Source organism: Stegodyphus dumicola, chromosome 11 (assembly GCF_044657685.1).
Source record: "Stegodyphus dumicola isolate Sdum_Otavi_A_Nest chromosome 11, ASM4465768v1".
Lineage (NCBI taxonomy): Eukaryota > Metazoa > Arthropoda > Arachnida > Araneae > Eresidae > Stegodyphus > Stegodyphus dumicola.
In genome coordinates this window covers 68,396,853-68,417,487 of record NC_140778.1, presented here as the reverse complement: position 1 = coordinate 68,417,487, position 20,635 = coordinate 68,396,853, and the positions used below count along the sequence as shown (strand labels likewise).

At 34.8% G+C, this 20,635-nt stretch overlaps 1 protein-coding gene and 1 long non-coding RNA gene across 2 annotated transcripts in view; one reads left to right on the top strand and one right to left on the bottom strand.

The window, feature by feature from the left end:
• Window positions 1–406: 406 nt before the first annotated feature.
• LOC118194516 (uncharacterized) lies at window positions 407–3,848 on the top strand. The gene is made up of 3 exons (XR_004759108.2): window positions 407–644; window positions 776–881; window positions 3,721–3,848. It is a non-coding gene; the product is annotated as an uncharacterized LOC118194516 (long non-coding RNA).
• A 9,452-nt stretch (window positions 3,849–13,300) lies between these two features.
• The window catches only part of LOC118194517 (alpha-tocopherol transfer protein-like), a 33,729-nt gene continuing 26,394 nt past the window's right edge, over window positions 13,301–20,635 (bottom strand). The window contains exons 4-5 of the mRNA XM_035365657.2: window positions 18,471–18,581; window positions 13,301–14,832 (exon numbers count right to left, since the gene is read on the bottom strand). Of these exons, the coding sequence (XP_035221548.1) occupies window positions 14,611–14,832; window positions 18,471–18,581 (333 nt within the window). The 3' untranslated portion in view covers window positions 13,301–14,610. The remainder of the gene's footprint in view (window positions 14,833–18,470; window positions 18,582–20,635) is intronic.

Genomic DNA, 20,635 nt, shown 5'->3' with positions numbered 1-20,635 from the left:
CTATCTCATAGATTACATCATGGGCGTCTTACTGACAGTGACATAACAAACAATGTTTATCGGCATCTTTTTTTACCGTGAAAAAAGCAGCAAAAATTCTTTGAAAGTCGTATCTCATATGCTTTCCAGATATACTGAAATTCCACTATTTTTTAAAAACACTTCCTTGTGTCTGTTTTTTCACTATCTGTGAATACATAACAAAAATGAACTTCGGTCAAGGATTCCATTTTCATATTATTTTACTGCCAAAATACAAGTGGTGATGCGCCAGAACTAATCCACTTTTTTTCTACAGCATACGCAATTGACTGATAAGCAGACTCGACATTGAGATAAAATTACATAAACGGAGTTTTGGATAATATTTTTGTGTATAATTTAGTTATTTAAGCTTTTGATAACATCAGCGTCTAACAGGATATTAAAAAATCTTGAGGATGATTTCTGAAAACGAATATCATCTGAAAAACGCAAATGCCATTTTAGCTCAAATATAATATTGTCTTTCTTAAAAGTCACTCCACAGGGGCTCAGGCATGTGAAGACACTTTAAAATTTAAAAAAAAGTGATTTGGATGTAATTTCTAATATGCATGATGAAAGTGGCCTAAATGAAATGCTAAAAGAAGGAAAATTTGAAAGTAATCAGATTTCAACTTCGCACCAGAAGAATTGATATCGTTTTCTTATGCTTTCGCTGAGCATCGCAGGTTCCCGCTTTGATTTAGGACTCACTTCTGCTAACATATTTTTTTTTTTTTTGTCTTTTTAGCTTTACTATCAAGCATCACTTTCTTCTCACTTCCGCTTCACAAAATTCAAGAGCAAAGTCACAGAATATTTTAAAGCAGCATGTCTTTAGAATTCCTTATAGAATGGTAAGTCTTTACTTTTTTGTATTCGTTATGCATAATATTTTTGATAACTAACCACTAAGGCAGCTAGCAGCATAAAAAACTTAATGACTACCATAAAAAAGAGAAAACACATAAAGATTTTAATGAGTCCAGCTTGAGTCTATTTCCAAAAAATATTGCATATTTCAAATTACGCATCTCGCCTCCCAGACGGAAAAATGGTTAGTAACTCTGACTGCCCTATCGAAGTACTAAGATTTGGATCTCAGACAAGGCATGGATGTAATTTGTCTATCCCTTATAGGGGGAAACGTTGCCCACTTACTATAGTAACTAAGTACTAAGGGACCACTGCTTTTGGCCTTAGTAATAGCCAAAGTCTACGGACGACTCGGGCCCGCCATTTGGAGGTTGGAATAGACATCTCATGATATAAAGGCATTTTCATTTAAATCAAACAAATTAAAAAACACAAAAATTGTTTTTAAGAACTGAGCGTATTGTGTTTCAATCACCTGGTTTGATAATTGTTGACAGAAAGATTAAATTCGGAAGATAAATTGTAAATCTTATGCTTTAATAAAAGGCAACACGCTGGTTCGCAGCGATAATAAATACAGTCAAAAGTCGTTAATCCGGACTCGTCGGGACTTCGGCGATTCCGGATTATAGGTTTTTCCGAATTATAGATCATCAATTTAAATCTGGTAAGATGGCATGCAGAAATTACAAAATTAAAAATATGAAACCGTAATTTATGAAATAAAGAACAATTATGATCTAAAGGGTATCAAAATTTACAAGAAAAAGCTTAATATTTATTTGTTTACTTTATTAAACATTTCTTTCAATGTATGTTGTTAAAGTTGCTTCGTTTTATGTGATAATGCTTTCTCTTTAATTCTAAAATCAGACATAATTTCTTCTTCAGTTACAATGTTCCGCTGTTCAAGTCCTATAATTGCTGTGTCGAGAATACCGACTAATCTGTCAATCGAAATTTTTTCGTTTTCAATAACTTCTGTGTCACTTTCTTCACTATCGGAAGCGAATTATAATGACGAGGAACTTGATTTATATCATATCAAAGACGGAGTACATCGAGATGAAATACTACATTTAGTAAGGAATAAGCCAAATAAAATAAAAACATCTGCGACTTTTGACTGTACTCTATTTGAGGCAGTGCCAACCGCCATTTGAGGCATTCAAAAAGCCGAATTTGTGGATTAAAATTGAAAGAAAAATATCTTACATTTTGCCAAATAGCAACAGTTTTGCGCGCTACAGATAAAAATGCCTTATTTTGAACAGTTTGTCAGTTCTAGTTTTCAAATCACTGAAGTTGATTAAAATAAGTAAACCAAATTCGAAATTCAAAATTCTGATTTCTGTGGGTCCGTCTTCAGGTGGAGCATGAAATATATTAAAAATATTAATGCGGTGTCTGTAGGTTCCGTCGTTTTTACCAAATGCGAGGAGCAAGCATAAATCCATAAATATAAATCCTTCGTTATTTTATTTTTGTTTAAATGATGCTCAGTGATAACATTTGCAGGCAACATTTTGAAAAGTGATTCGGACACAAAGTGGTACTTATAAAAAGTGAGTTTTAATACTAATGCAACAGAAGTGTTTGCTAAAAAATCGATTGTAGTTTATCAGATTACGCCTTAATAAATATGTTTAATTGTTAACACTGATTTTCGGTTCTTTTGGCAACTTACAGTAGTTGCAAATATATGGCAACAATCTGAGTTCTGCTATGACAGAGATGAAGATATATAGAATATTGTCAATATCTCATAACTGGTGACTTTAACATCCTGGATTTACAATTCTTTAATGTCATACAGGCATTGCAACATCTAGTCGCGCCTATCAACGCAGACTCCATTATTGAATTTATTTATACTTCATTCAATGCGTTAAATGTTATCAACGTTTTTTTACTTCGTTATGCGAAGTAAAGGAATTACTGTAATCACGAAAAATTTCGGGTATCATATTTCAACGAAAATATCTATTTTGACCGATCTCGAATCCAATTTAATTAAGTTTTTGTGTGACATCTGTACGTACAGGCAAAATAAAGGGCAACTTTTACTTCATAATACTATATAATAGAGAAACATTACATACTCCGCTGGGACAGACTACGATCACGACTTGCATCACCACGGTTCTAAACTGACACTTTCCAGGAATTTCAAGGAGCTGTTCATCATGAATATTCACTTTGCGGCAGGAACTTCTGGACTATCAAATATAGAGGCATTATATATTCCTTTAGGGTGCACTACCACCACGACTTCCATCACTGCAGTTCCAAACTGGTACTTTCCAGGAGTTTCAAGGAGCTGTTCATCATGAATATTAACTTTGTCACAGAAACTTCTGGACCATCTAATAGAAAAGCAAGACATATTCCGATAGGACACACTACGGCCACGACTTGATTCTCTACAATTCCAACTTGGCACTTTTCAGGAGTCATCAAGGAGCTGTTCATCATGAATATTCACTTCGCTGCAGGATCTTCTGGACTATCTAATATAGAGTCATTACATATTCCGATACGACGCACTATGACTACGACTTGCAACACTGCAGTTCCCATACGGCATTTTCTAGAAGTTTCAAGAAGCTGTTTAACGTCAATATCCACTTTGCCGCAGAAACTTCTGGATTGCCTAATGGAGAGCATGAAAACTCCTTGTAAAGCTTGATTTCGGGCAAGAGTGCCCACAAACTTTATTAATGCTTTCTTTGTATTCCTAAGAAGTTATAAAACCAGCGTTTCCATAACGGACTTTACATCATATTTCTTATGTTCTTATTCAAATAATTTTTTTTTCAGATATAGGCGATTCTGAGTTTTGAGGTACATCAAGAATGTCAATGTAGACATCAAGCGAAAGTTCTGTTTTTTTACCTGCAAAATTCATTGGAGATTTGTGAGTTTTAGAGTTATTTCTTTAGTTTTTCTGGGCAGTATACGTTTTTAAGGTAACTTTCAAGCATTTTTAAAAATACCTGATATATTAAAAATAGTGCTGAAGAATAAAGCAAAATAAGCTGAATTGTTAAGCATAGAACAATTGTTTAGTTATAAGCTATTTTTATCCCTCCTTTCCACTTGCCTTCGTGGTGTGATTGGAAGCATACTCGACATGTATTGGAAAGGAAAAGGGATCGAGTCTCCGTGACTTTACTGCGCATTTTTTATGTTTCCTGCTTCAAAATAAGCTACCGACTTTACAAGTGGCTCGAGAACTAAAAGAGTGGTCTCTTGTAGAGTCATTAGGTTATTTTGAAGCGATAAGCGATAAGCAACGGAGCTTTTTTACGTTCAGCAGTACAAGTGAAAAACGTGCAGAGCCCTCGCCCTGTGCTTCTGGAATATGCATCGACTATGCTGCCAATTACACCACAAGGGCATGCGGAAAGAAGGGAGAAAATACATTACATACACCCTCTTTTTTAAAGACAACTTGTGATTTGGAGACTATACTCCAAATCTTTGTGGTGACAAATTATCGTTAACGCCTTTCTTTTTCAGTTCGAGCGCCACTTGTAGAGACTTAAAAGAAATTTTCGAAGGTCAGGAAACTGACGAAATACGCAGCGCCATCCCCGAGGGTTTCGAGCTTCGACCTTCGGAATACGCGTCGAAGGTGCTTCCAGTTACACCACGAAGGCAGGCGGAAAGGAAGGACAAAATTCCTTATATTCTCCATAACTGTTACATATAATCCATAACTGTTATACTGTCGACGCTTGTTTTAATGACCGTTCAATGCAGAAACTAGTTCGCTACGAAGATCAGCAAAAAATTTTTCCAACATTTAAAAGTCTAGTAAACATATTCCCGTTATGGCCACTATTTGTTATAAAGTTCTCCTTTAAGGTTTACGTGGTCGAACATCAGCCATAGTATTAGAGTTTTCCCTTTTACTTCCTTGTACAAAGTAAAGCACGTATTGTTATCTCGAAAACTTTGGGTATCATACTTGAATAGAAATATCTATTTTGACCTTTCCCGAATCCATTTGGAAGATTGTTTTGCGTGGCACTTGTATGTACGGACAGAATAAACGATACCTTTTTTCAAAACGGATTGTAAAAAGGATTTAAAAGGAATTCTTCGTGACAACTCTGGGTGTATATGTATGTATGTGTGTATGTATCTTGGTAGCTCAAAAAAGATTAGCTGCATAAAGTTGAAATTTTATGCATTGCACTGCTATAACATCTAACTGAGCACCTCCGTTTTTATTGCAATCGGAAATATATATAATTACAAAACATTTCTTTTGATAACAAAATTTAAACATACCTAGTATTTTCGCGCATTAAGCTGCAGAAAATCTATCATTAGACATAATTTAAGAAATTTAGAACTAATTTTCCACAAAGGCTAAAAATTGAAATTCATAACTAATAAATTTCAAATAATCTTACAAATACCACAAAGAATTTTAAAACGTTAAAACCAAAACTTTTTACATTTAAAGCAAAACCCCATTAAAAAAATTAATGAAACTTAAAGAAAAATGAACAAAACCAGAAGAGGAATTCAATCAACATTAGTGATACTTCGTAAGGGGGGAGTAACATTTAAATAAATTGATCTCTTTAGTTATAATAATATTTTAATTATAATAGTTCACCCGAAAATTCTGGCCCTTCCACAAAGCAAGGAGAAAACAAAGTAAATTCTAATTCGAATTAATTAGACTAACCTCTAATAAAGAGAATTTTATCTTATTAAAGGAATTGAAAACGAAAGTGAAAAAACAAAATATTTCAGTGAAAAATTTAAATCCAAATGTTTACCTTTAAGCAGATAAGCCAAAGACTAAAACGTGAGTGAAAATAAAAAGCATAGTTGAATAAAACCTAATTGAAACACACTAGAAGTAATTAAGAACTTCAAGCACTCTCATTAGATATATATATGTAAATAACATATATGTCATAATAAAAGCACAGGAAAAGACAGAACACTGTCGATGCGTGATTAGACCCATATTGAAGAAGAATTTTGATTGCGTAGTATTTAAAGAACTTGGCAGTCGAAGCAGTTTTAATTCCATTTTTATTTCCAATTGATATATGTGGCCACAATCACTTGGCACTCTAGTCGTGCCTTTCCACAGAAGATTTACATTTTTAATATTGCTGAGATAGAAAGCAAGCCAGCGAAATTACATCTTAGCAAAGTTGAGAGCAAAAGCTGAAGTGCGTAGTTATGAAAGATGGAAGCACGTGAAGAGAAAAGTTTTGGTTTACAATTCGGTGATTGGTCGTCAAGAGGCATCTGGTATTAACGGTTATGTAAGATCGCATGATTAATTTGAATGACGCAATGCAGATAAGTTATTACGATTTTAGAATAGAGAGGAAGAATTAATGTTTATGGTTATATTATAATTTTGATTCATACATTTTTATCTTACATATATATATATATATATATACGTTTATATATATATATATATATATATATATAAACACGCACATATATACATACGTTTTTATATATATACAAATACATATATATAAAATCCTCACCCTGCGTCTATTTTCTTTACCGTTGGTAGCAGTATATGCTTCTAATTACAGAAGTGTTTTAAATGAGAAAGTACTCATGTTTTGGAAACGTCGAATCTTTTTAAAATTGAAATTTTGGACAAATAACGAAATCTAACTTTGAATGCGGTCTCTCGGTTCTTATACGAAGTAAAATTTAAATTAAAATTTATTAAAAAGTTTGATTCCCGTAAGATAAAATTTTACTTTCAAAATTTGCAATATGTGTCTTCATTTTCAAATTGCCTTGTGGAATCGGTTAATTAATTTAGAATAAATCGAGGAAAATTGTTTAAATTAAGCGAGCAAAAAATGTGTATAATTTAATGGGCAGTATAAGAAAATCATGTGGCATCCAAACAGACTTTTAATTTCGTTAGTACGTTGTTGCTTGCGTATGGGTTCGTTCGTAACAGATCTGATAAAAGTCCGTTAAAAGGTTAAAATTCATTCTTATCAAAAGAAATATAACAGAAAGTTGGAATTTGTGCAAGTAATTCACAGTAATCAGAGTAATAATCAGTAGTTATACTTTAAACAACTAAAACGTTAAACATAATGCAAAGCACAGCAAAGAGAAGCTAATCCGATAAACAATAACAACAGCAGCTAACAAACAACTGGGCTGAAATGTCTCTCTCCGGCGTTTTAAAGCTTTCAATCGGTCGCGAGAGAGTTCTAGTAATTTTTTTGCTTATCGAGATTTCTGGAAACCAACTAGAGGATGGAATTACGGTTACAGCTAACACAGTAGTCAATTACATATATTAAATTTCAGTACAAATGAAAGCTATGTCCATTTATTTCAATGTTACATGCACGTGCTTTTATATTTTTTTCTATATTTCGGCGTAGCTTTCTCTGAAAATTTCTCACGCCCTGCATTGTATGCGGACATTAGCTATTTATATACTAAATTCGTCAAAATATTTTCAAATTTTTTATAAATACTTAGAGACATAAGGTTATTTTAAAGCAGAAGAGATGAAAAATGAGCAGTGCCCTCACCGGATCTCTCGAAATCGTGTCGAGCCTTGTCACCACTACACCACGAAGGCATGCTAAGAAGCATCAATGGCAGTGATATTGAAGACACCCTGGCTAAGGCCGGTGCTGGAGTTTTGGTGCCTTCTATGCTTGTCACCTGCATGGAACTTTGTTCCATGATTTAAGTGCAAGAATAAAACCACTTGGCTTGTTCCAACGGCGCATCTCTGATATCGGAGTAATCGGCCACATGGCTCTCTGGCACTTGATTGCGATAGGCAAGATCCAATCACCCTCAGCCGCTTCCTCAGTGGGCGTCTTAGATCTTTCACATTTTAAGGGTTCCAAACGTTTTGAAGTCTGCATCAAGTGTTCTTCTGAGCAAGCTTTCCCTGATTATAATTCTTGCTTGTCTGAGGTTCTCTAAGAAAGAACTTACTGACAATTCGTTGTTGGTTCTGGATCTCTTTGGGGTGCCCAGTGTTATACACCATATTTAGTCCTGTTGGTCTTTGGCAATGAGCAAACAATAACAGCAACATATGGTTATTTAGACGTACCGCAGTTTTGTTTTTTAATCTTTATTTTTCGAGTTGGTGGTATATGAAAATATTTTCTTCTTGCTAGAAGTAACGTCTTTCGATATTCTCAATGAGTGGAATTAAATGAAGTGTTAAGCTATTAGCTGCCATGATTCCCGTTTGGGGATTTGTCTTAGTAGCGGAAGTTTGTGAACTTCAGATAGGTTGGCAACAATGGTTAAATTTTTACATCGTTGATTAAACCTTTCTCAAGCTTTTGCATGAGTTGTTGAGTAGTAGTCGTTAAACGAGTGAGCTGGAGAATATTAATTGTGAGAAGTAAAATTTTTGTGAGTTGCAAGATTTCAACATTTTCAAAACGCGGTATGTCATATTACACTGCTCGACGTTGAAAATGCAACACCAAGAAGGAGTGGTCAGAAAGTGATGAAATTTGGAAAAAAAGACAGAGATAGAAAGCAACAATAAGTGATCTTTATTTCAAAATGATAGTCAGAATACAGAACGAGAACGGCGTCGGCTCTGTAGGATGTAGGGCCACCGCGGACAGCGATGCACGAAGAAACACGTCTAGGCATTGAGTCAATAAGAGTGCGAATGGTGTCCTGAGTGATGGCTCTTCATTCCTTTTCAACCATTTGCCACAGTTCGCCTTCTCAACGAGGCATGGGCAGAGCCTGTAAACGGCGTCCAATCACATCCCACACATGTTTGATTGGTGACAAGTCAGGTGAGTACGGTGGCCAGGGAAGCATCTGTATACCTTGCAGAGCATGTTGGTAGATACGAGCACTGTATGGTCGGGGGTTATCGGGTTGAAAAATTGCATTAGGCAGCCCCTGAAGGGTGGGGAATGCCACCGGCCGCAGTACATTATCCAAGCATCTTTGGGCCGTCATAGTGCCCTGAATACGAACTAGAGGGACGTGGAATCGTAGGCAATAGCGCCCCAAACCATTATGACACGTTGTCGCGCGGTGGGGTGTTCCACAGTTACTGCCGGATTACATCTGTCTCTATGTCGACGCCACACACATATGCGGCGACTGTCACTGGATAAACAGAAGCATGACTCATCTGAGAACACGACGTTTCGCCATTCTGTCATTCACATCGCTCCAGTCCGGAACCATTCTAAACGTTGGCGTCTATGCTGTGGGGGTCAATGGCAGTGTTCTTAACGGACGCCGTGAGTGCAGGCCACGTTCAGCCATTCGACGGGAAATGGTTCTGGTCATCACGAGAACATTCAGGGTATCTTGCACATGCTGCAGAATCTCGGTACAAGCGACTTGCGGGACCGCCACAGCTTGTCGGCGGATGCGTCGATCCACGCGTGCTAACGTCACTCTGGTTGCACCTGCACCCCTCCTTCTTCCTACAATTCCTTGTTCCAACCATGTTCGCCATAGCCGATGCACCGTGCTCGCATCCATGTGGGTATCAGCTGCGATTTGACGTAATGACCAACCCGCCCTTCTCAGTCCGATCACCATACCCCTCGTAAAATCGCCTATCTGCTGGAAGTGCCTTCGTTGACGGGGGCCTGGCATTCTGTCCTATTACACGTATCCTCCGGGACAAAAAACCAACTTTCTTCGATAATTCGTCCCGGAGAAATAACGACACGAATATTGCCCATTCTGCACGTTCCTTCCCTTATATCTTACTTAACGTGCGCCGGAGAGCTGCGCATTTCACATCATTCGCATAACTCAGTGACGTGCGTCTACTCTAGAATTTGCATAAATTTCTGACCACTCCTTCTTGGTGTTGCATTTTCAATGTCGAGTAGTGTATTATGTACATCATTTCGTACTCCTGCGTCCTGCCGTGTTCTCTAATAGTTTTTGAGTATACTATTTACTAACTATTTATTGTCAATGTGAATTTTATTTTCCGGTGAGGGCTACTTAAATGTAGATCTTCATTTAGGGCTTCATGGCAGATTCCGTATATATTCCATTTATATTCCAAATTCAGTCTCTATGTCAATCGAGCCATTCAGAAATAAATGTAAATTGAGAGGAAAAAAATTGGCAGTTAATGGGTTAATTTCAGTGTTTAAAATTGACTTCAATGAACATCCAGTGGACTGTTGATTTCGTTGTATAATAATAATAATAATCTTAAAGCTTTCAGATTTTTATATTACGCCGAAAGGGTCTTTTTTTTAACGTTTTGTGTGTTATATTTGCTTATTAACTATCTTGTTCTTAGCATTTAAACCATAAAATTCAATTCAATAGCAATATCGCAAAATATTTAAAAGAGCATATCTTTAGAATTTCCGATATATTGTCTGGCGCACTGGAGATAATTTTTTTTTCGTACAGTGTTGCCATTGCTTGCTTTGAAATCGTTGAGTTTTTTAATAAAAAAACTCATAAATGCTTTACAAAATATGAAACAGATAATAAAAAAATTCCGAATTTGGGCTTCCAGATGCCCATATTCGAGTGGAGACGTGCGTTATTCAAAATTGGATGTCTCTAGAAACCGTTGTTTTATAACAATGCGAGAAACATACATACATTTATGACGAATCTTCATTATTTAATTTCTTTAAATATAATACAGGGCTTTATTATTTGGTTTTAAAAATTTAGCAATTTAAAAAGTGATTCGTTGTTTACAGTGAATCAACACAAAATGCCAAAACAAAAGTAATAGCTCTTGTGTGAAAGTTGCCCCTTTGGACTGATAATAACAAAATATAAAAACTAAAATTCTTCCTCATAAGGGTTACAGCCGAAAACATCGCGGACGAAAACGTCGAGGAGAAAACAACGCAAGGCGAAAACGTCGTGCTACAAAACATCGTGGGAGAAAACATCGCAAAGAGAAAACATCGCAGTTCTAAAACATCGTTGTACAAAACATCGACGTCGAAAATAAAGCGGTTCAAAAACTTCTCAGATTAAAAACATCGTCGGCGAAAATATCGCGGTAAAAAATAAAGTATCTACAAATCATCGCATGACGATAACATCGCAGAAGTACTTTTTTTCAGGTTTTAATAACTGTAAATGGATATTCCCATAATGATTTGTAAGCGCAAGATGGAAAGAAGAATAATTTTTACTTTCATATCTTTTATTAACTAATAAATTTTTGTTGAGAAAATAAGAAGGAAACTTAAGCATAAAAAATTAATGCAACTTATAGCTCTTGATAGAATTTTAAACCGACATGGTTAACTAACTAACAAAGGCCATTAATAATCATATAAGGCGCATTTAATTTTCTATGCTTAAGTTTCCTTCTTACTTTTTCAGCAAAAATTTGTTAGTTAATAAAAAAATGTGAAAGTAAATATTATCCTTCTTTGCATTTTGCGCTCACAAATCATTATAGGAATATCCATTTACAGTTATTAAAACCTGAAAAAAGCATGTCGGCGATGTTATCGTCATGCGATGATTTGTAGATACTTTATTTTTTACCACGATATTTTCGCCGACGATGTATTTAAACTGGGAAGTTTTTCAACCGCTTTATTTTTGACGTCGATGTTTTGTACCACGATGTTTTAGAACTGCGATGTTTTCTCTTTGCGATGTTTTCTCCCACGATGTTTTGTAGCACGACGTTTTCGCCTTGCGTTGTTTTCTCCGCGACGTTTTCGTCCGAGATGTTTTTTACGCGATGTTATCGGCGGACACCCTCATAAGTAGTACTGATTTTAATCATATACCGAGCTTTGGAAAAAAATTAGGCTTTGGAACAACTTTAATTAAATTAAGGATTTTTAGCCTTATTCGTATTGCCTTTTAAATTATCTAGAACGTAATTAAAAAACTAAATTTCATTTCTAGATTTCAGAAAACAGGAGACTTTGTTTTTATGAAAACATATCTGTGCCGTAAAATGAAAATAATAGTAACAGAATCGGTAATTAGAACAAGTTCGCCTTATATATATTAATTATTTCAAACACTAATTTTTACCCAAGCTTTAATTTATTTAGCGATAAAGTGTTTTGTATGGCAACATGATGTATCATTTTAACTCGTTTAAGCAGTGCCATTAGAGGTGACCTCAGCCAAAAAATTTGTCATTTTTTAAATCAATTATGAATGTTTATAAATACATTTTAAATGCTTGATACAATTTTTGCATTTGTAAACATGTTTTGCATTTGTAGGCATATCAATAACTTGATTCTGTATCATTGAACAGTAACTGCTTTTGTAAGCCACTACTTTTGATTTACAGTATATGTTTACTTTCGAGGAAAATACAATTTCAGGAAAATTTTCACGAATAAAACAGAAAAAGAGTTTTGTAAAATATGGCACTATAATTTTGAAATAATTTCTTTATATTAAATTTTCTAAAATATTATTCGGTGTGAACGAAATCTAGAAACCTAACCCTTACAAACAAGCCCTCTAGAGCTGCTCCTCTTAAGTGGGATGTTTTCTGGGAAAACTTCCCAAGGGAATGTACTCGCATTCCAATTGGAAAACTCACAGATCCATGTAAATTCCTTTCCCTTACCATGGAAACTGAAGCAACGTTAGACTGTCAGTTTATAGTGATAGTGTAGACATATTAGGTTATTTCGAAGCTGAAGACGTGAAAAATGAGCAATGTCCTAGCCGTGACTCGAACGTCGGACCTCAATCTGCGCCGAGTGTGCTGTTCACCAAACCACGAAGGCATGTTAAGAAGGCGGGCAAAATACCTTATATACTTATCCTTTTAAAAACGACTAGGAATTAAGGAACCCACTCATCAAATCCTGGTGGTGGAGAATCCTAATCCACCATCTTTTTTTTTTTTTTTTACTTCGGGCGCCACTGTAGACACATTAGGTTATTTCGAAGCTGAAGACGTGAAAAATGAGCAATATCCTAGCCGGGACTCAAACTTCGGACCTCTCGAATTTGCGCCGAGTGTGCTGTTCACTAAACCATGAAGGCATGTTAAGAAGGCGGGCAAAATACCTTATATACTTATGCTTTTAAAAACGACTAGGAATTAAGGAACCCACTCATCAAATCCTGGTGGTGGAGAATCATCATCCACCATTTTTTTTACTTCGGGCGCCACTGTAGAGACATTAGGTTATTTCGAAGCAGGAGACATAAAAAACGAGCAATGCCCTTGCCAGGACTCGAACCTCGGACCTCTCGAATTCACACCAAGCGTGCTGACTATTACACCACGAAGGTATGCTAAGAAAGCGGAAGAAATACCTTATGGTCGATTTAGACTTAACGTCCAACACACTCCGGCTTCTGAAAGAATGTGTTTTACTTCATCAATGACTATTATGTCTATTATGAAGGAAAAAAACAGGTTTACCAATGATAGTAATATACAATTTAATTGGAACATACATAGCTACTCTGACGCTCAGGGTATATTTTTTGGTTCAAATTTCTTGTCATATATTATATGTAAGATGTTTTTTCAAAGTTCTAAGAATTGAGCTGTAGTTCATTTTCTATAACTTGTAGTCAAGGTTACCGACCACAGACAAGTCTTGCCATGTTTATCCCATGTATCACTGTTTTTCTGGATTCGGTTGTTGGCGATTGAAAGTGGAGTTTTGTAGCACTGTTCTCGTAACCATGGAAGGTGCGAGGAGTAATCCGTTTTTCTTGTGGGAAAAGAAAGTGGAAACTTCAGAAGTTTTCCAACGTCTGCGAGGAGTATTCTATTGCCCCATTTGATAAAAATTTACGGTGTGTTCGATTTAAGATTTTAACCATGCCATAAATAGATGGATTGAGGTTCAACAAAAATGTTCCAAAATTGTTCTTTGAAGACGGTTTAAAGATTAGTTTTCCTTTGGAATAATAGTATTCAGTTAAATTAGAGGTATGATGGAAAACTGCAATAATTCAGCAAAACTGATGAAATAAAAAAGTATATTTAAATTAATAGAACCTCAGAATCATCTCTCGTAGATGATCTACACGAGATCATTTTGTCATGCCACATATTCATTCTATAGTCATTTTTGGTCCACCGACGTTAAGGCATATCCGATGGGACGTGCTCGATATAAATAACATAATATATAATAATAAATAATATAATACTTAAATCGGTAAAAAAGGTATTGAGAAACGCATCATCATTTTCTGATTTGTAGCCAATCCACACTGTCGCTCTTAATGTAGACTTCCTGTACACTTAAAATTGGCGAAACCATTGTAACATACTCTGCTTTGCTGAATGATCTCAGTCGGCAAAAATTTAATTGAACCGTAATTGAAGATGTTGTCTGTAGCATACTGCAGAACACATACACACAGATACACTAAAAAAAGTTTCGCTCAGAACTTGTATACTAGCCAAGTGTATTATGGCTCACGCGCTCATTAAGGGTATTCCAGTGTCATATTTATGAAGCTTGGATAGTTATAGTTTAATTGATGCATCACAGATAAGTAGACAACTGTTGCATTGTTAACTACAATAATTTATAACAGGATGATTCTTTTTCCACTTACCCTGCATAGAGCAATTTAGAGAAATGCAGTATGTTAATTCTGCTGTTAAATTGCGATTTTATGTGGCAGAATAAATATAGCTTTAACATATCGGTAGTCAATTTTCTATGCGCACTGGAAAGGTGTGACATAAAATATCCCAGAAAAGGATAGACGTCACTGTGTGTTTAAGATTTGAGAGTCACTGTGTTGCACTTCTGTTGACTTAGTCTTGAAACCAAACTGATTGAGCTTCTGAATGTAAGATTCATAACTGAGAATGAAATTCCGGAATTCTTCGTCGTTAACTGGGTCGCCTGTTCCTCCAAATTCTGAGGGAAGGACATCTTGTGGGATATATTTATATAAAGATTTCATATCAGTACCATGCATGACAAACTGAAATATAAGAACAAATTGCATTAATTTCAATTGTTTAATATTTCTGAAGATAAGACAGGTAAGTGAGATGCTAATAAATTATCACTACATACAATGCTTTTAAAACTCTAAAAATTCAGTAATGGAAATTTATTTTGATAAACAAAACAGCGATTATGAACATATCCATGCACTTAAAATTTCTGTAAAATACACTCAATATTCTTTGGTACACAAATATTCTTTGGTACGTAAAGATACACATTTATCTTTATGTACCAAAGAATTGCGTTATTACATGAGCTATCCAATCAATGTAATCCATTTTTACAGAGAATACAAGAAAGACAAGCCTAATTAGCATTATCCAATCAAAAGTGATCTTTTGATTTTTTTATCCAAACGGTTTCAGGAAATCAAATCAAAGCGTCGCATCATCTGACGGTAAATAAAGTGTTCTGCGCAAAGCGAATGACGGTTTCAGAAAAGCAAATCAAAGTGTTACGATATCCGACGGTGAATCAAGGGCTTTGCGCAAAGTGAAAATCTGAGTAAATTTCTGTAATACGGCTTTTGATTTTAGTGCGTAAGCCAAAAAGGAGCCATAACGAACCTCAAAAAGATTTGTTATGGCTCCGAAATTTGGAGCAATCTGTGAAATGGCTAATCATTGGCCATTTAAAGGCAGGGAAGAAATCATGGAAGCAGTGAGATGTGTGAATGTGTCAAAACAGGAAGTCTCCAAGCAATGGAAAAAATTTCAGAGTTCTGGAACTCTTTAAAGAAGCACGAATAAGGTCGTAAATAAATAACAACTACATTTACCACTTTGAGTCCTGCAATGAACTTTCCGTGTGGCCAGCATCGGCCACTGGGGAACGGCACTGGAATTTTTGTTTGGCTGGCGTCTGTCCGCGGGACCGGCAGTATTAAATTTAAAAAATAAATATAGTCTTAATGAAATGTGATCAAATGTAGGCTCTACTCTTATATTCGCCCTAAGATCACCAAATGTGGCGAGATATGTTCTGTGCTGGTTTTTGGCGCGATTGCGGTGGTTTGGGGGACGATGTTGTTTGTATGGCAACCCTTTTAGATATTGAACCTTAACTCTTTTGTTGCAGGGGTTTAATTGCTCATTGATTCGTGTCGTGCGTGTTTTGAAATGGCCTATGTTGCAATGATAGACGTGGTGGCAAGATTTCAGTTGCGTATTTAGATTGTGTGGAAAGTAAATTTAGTATTAAAAGGTACGATTTTGGAGTTGTTAAAGAGTCTTTTGTTCACATTGTTCACAATTGTTCGAGGATCGGAGTGTTTGGAATTTCTGTGGGACTTTTAAAATGAAGTTCGAAATGCGGAGTTGGAGAACTCGGACGAAGAAAGGCGTTTCTGATAGTTCTTCTGTGGACTTGCAGTTAAATGCTTGCTGATAGAGTATATGACTGTCAGCGGAGTTTAAAATTTGGATCGTGGATTTCGTGTAGCAAGTTAACGTTGGAGGAAGTTTTTATTGTTACTTTCGAAATTTTGAATCGTAGAAAGAGATGTGATATAGCAAAATTGTGGCACTTTTGTTCACAGACGTTGTGTGACTGGTGAAATTTTATTAACGAATATATTATGGTAAGTGCATTTTATTTTACAGTTTTTATTTTGTAGAATATTATATTCATTGCTTTTTACTATGAATTTCTGTTGTTACTGTTGTTTTTTGAATTGTTTGTAATTTTAGCTATTTTAGTTTATTGTGTTGATTCGTGTTCAATACCTATGTGCAATTCGTAGATATTTTTTTAAGTTTAAACAGGATGCTGTGTACATGGTATTCTTTGAAATTTATTGCTGTTATGTTAATTTATTAAAGCGAGTAGATGTTAAGTTAAAACATATCGCTGTGTACATGGATTCTTGTCAAATATTTTTGGTTAGAAACTTTACGTTTTCGCTATCTAAATGTTTTGTTTTTGCTTCGGTTTTTTAGCTTAAATTGTGTGTTGAAAACGTGGTTTTTCCATGAGAAAACCGCGTTTTTGAAGACATTTTAGGTTTAAAGTTCGAAATGTAGACGTAGTAATATGGCACCGTGGAGTTTGGGCGCTTATAAGAGTAGTTCCCAAATGTAGTTTTAATGAAATTTATTGAAACATTCTAACGAAAGTACGGCATAGGTTTACACATATTACAACACGTAACAATTTTTTTGGTAACATTTTGTTATGAATGTGGATTAAGCCGATTTTGTTACCAAGATAATCGGCTGAACCGAAACCAGCCGATTACCGGCTGAACGGAAAGAACAGCAAATTCGGCGCCGGGCTCAACGTGTTAAAGATCGAAAATAACACACTTGTTAACTTTTGGCTGAACCGCCAAAAAGAATTTAAAGGCGTTTCAAATAAAGCTATTACATTTTTATTGCATTTTTGCACAACCTATTTATGTGAACAAGGATTTCCTTCTACGTTTTATTTAAAAAAGAAATGCAGAACAAAATTAGAAGTGGATCCTAATTTATGATTAAAGTTAAGTGAAATAAGTCCAGACGTAAAAAAATGCTCTCTCTTAAACAGGCCCAAATTTCACACTAAATTTCAGAATTAAAGTATTATAACTTAAATTTTGATAATTAAATGGTAACCAATTTTTAATTTAATATTTTTTATGCGCACACATTTAATATAGCCATAGGTTGTGCAAATGGAAACATATGTATATTTTATTTTATATTTCTATTTATAAATTGAAAAATAGTCATTGTAAAATGTAGGGGAATACTAAAGTTTTACGCGTTAGTCAAAAACTTGAGAACCTGAGCTAAGTGTAGTCAATAACTGACATAATAACACTAACTTTATGGCTAAGTCGAAGCTCGGTCTGCAGCAATTTTTATTATTGGAACTGTACAATAATTGTTAATATTGTTGCGTTCTACAGATTCGTAGATTTGGAGTGACTGGTGGTAACACTTGATGAAGAAACAAAACACAATCCATACGTCAGTATTTCACAGGATATTTGCAAGACTATTTACCGTAGTCGAAAAATTACGGTAAACATGCTGAAACAATCAGCAACACAGCCAATAACGGTGAAGATAGCTTCACGGCAAAGCACTAAAATCCAGCTCCCGACTCAGTCGATCGCTTTCAAGCTAATCTCTGAGTTCAAAACACTGAAGATAAACTCGACGATACATTGTCACTCCGCGTACAGGCAGTGTTTTGTATAGCTTTTGATCTGCCTTCGAGAACATTCTGGGGTAAATCGGTAGAAATTCGTTCTAGAATATTCTCGTTCCATCTCACATCGCCAATTCTGTAGCCAAATTTCCCAAACGGGAGATTTCGGGCCAAATTTGTTAACCCTGCCCTTTCTTTCCATTTTCTGGCAATCCTAAACTCGCTCTGCAGAGAAGTAATCTTACCACGGCCGGGCATTTCGCAACAGTAGTTACTTCTCTTGAATTATCGGTCATGCGCACAATTGTTTTAAATCGCTCTTCATATTTCTTACAATTTCATTATATATTTCCTTGCAATTAAAAGAAAAAGATATCGTGTCAAAATTAGAAAATAGCAGAACTAAATATTGTTAAAATAAAAAAATTGAAATAACTTTATCTAAAAACCTATTGTATATTTATTATTACTTACCCTTTCTTTTAATTTTTTTGTCAGAAAAACCTTTATAATCCGGTATACATAATGCACGTATAGAGGCTCGTTTATTATATGGAAGCCTTTGAGTCGATATGGCCAACATTCCTGTAAGGATAAAGCAGCATTACTGAAAGATAAATTCGTAGGATTTTATGTTAATTAACCAGTTATTATAATTTGAATATTAACTTCTTTCCGTTGTCCAAAAAGAATGCAAATGGGTTGTTGTATTTAAGCTAATTTCTTCCTTCCTTCCCCATGCTTTTGTGGTAAAACGGTAGCACACTCGGCGCATATTCGAGAGGTTCGGTTCGAGTCCATGCGATGGCACTGCTCATTTTTCTTCTGTTTTACTTCAGAAATCCCTAACGACTCTATAGTATATTTAAACCGATGATTTGAATGTTTTAGGTAGTGCTTTTGGCAGCTTTGCTTTGCAGTTACTATCCTCAATTTTTTCAAAGATTTTTCCGGCTTTAGCCATTTTGCTAGCCGACGTTTAAATACGCAGAGTTAATTACTTGAACCAGCTTAAGTAAACTATTCTGCGTGTAGTATTAGACTGCACCTCTCGAATTTAAACTTTCAGTTGTGTGTTTTTTTAAAAACCCATAAGTAGCGATGTTAGATTTTGTAGCACAAGTCTTGTCTTACTTTAAAGAGTTTATAAAATTTCTAAGATAGTTGCTTGATTTCAGGCTTGATCGATAATTCGCTGGTCCATCATTTGAATGTAATTTTAGCAAAATATAATTCATATTAAGTATCATATGTGTTAGGACTGCACAGATTGAGAATGGACACGATTACGTCCTGGTCTTCGAATTTAGAAACGTTTTATTGGTGCTTTCGTATTAACGCAACCACCTTCGCCCAATATGGCGGGTTTTTACATTTGAAAAGGTAAAAATTACTTATCACGCTCAAGTGGGTGATTTTCCCATATTTGTTTCAATAACATACTCAAATTATCGGTATTTATTGAAAGTTATTAAACATTATCAACATGCAAAAGGATAATCTCTTTTTAAAATTTTTATAATGCAAGTTTAAATTATTAACTAAGGATAATAGTATGATACATTAAAAAATACAAAACACGTATTTGTTACAGACTCGTTCTCTAATTTTTTAACTCTTCTTCTGCCCATGTACACAACGATCAGTTTCCGCTTTGAAAAGATTGCAAAAATTTGGCATTGTGTACCATCTACCAGACATATCGCATTATTATTTCCTTTAGGAATCTTTTGATAAAATATTCTAATCCTGAACTTTTACCTCAATTTCTTCTACTGCTGACAAATGCTTCAAGCTATACTAAAGTTGAGTTGAATGCAAAAAATATCACAATTTTTCTATCCGTTAGAACGTGAAATGCAGTGGAAAGAATGCTACGAAAAATGGCGACGTTGCTTGACTAGAGGATTATTATGATCACGGTCGCTTGAAGAGCGATTGATTTTGTTATGTAGTAAAAATAATTAAATTTTAAAAATACGTTTATGTACATTTAACTTGATCTGTTCTGTTAAATTAACTCTCAGAACACAGAACAACTGGTGGTGGACAACTAAATTTAAAACTAAATTGACATAATATCTGGAATCTACTGACTGGTGATTGAAGTTAAACTATTTATTTTAAACTAAATATTTTAGTTTTAAAAATGTTTTAAAAAACTGAAAAAATGTTAATTTTTAAAACGTTTTTAGTTTAATAACTGTTTAGTTTAAACTATTTGGTTTCTAAAATGTTTTAAAAAAATAAAAACCTTTTAGTTTTTAAAAAGTTTTTAGTTTAATAACTATTAAGTTTAAACCATTTAGATTTTAACCTAAACTGTCATCTTTGTAAAGCAAATTATATTGCTTCAAACCTCAAACTCTTTAAGTCAATACCTTTACACTGAAATGAGATAATATCCTCTCTGTTGTTCTGACGTGAAATCAAAAGTTTATTTTTCAATAAAATGTGAAAATGCAAATCATTTTCAAATTCTATAAATACTTTCTCTCTTACTACATCCTCTGACTTTCCTGAACAAGTAAATCTCAGTACAATAATTCCTAAACTCTACTGATACTCACAAACACTTTTCATTCAAAGACAAATACGTAACACCTCAAAACACTAGGGAAGGATAATCCACACGAGAA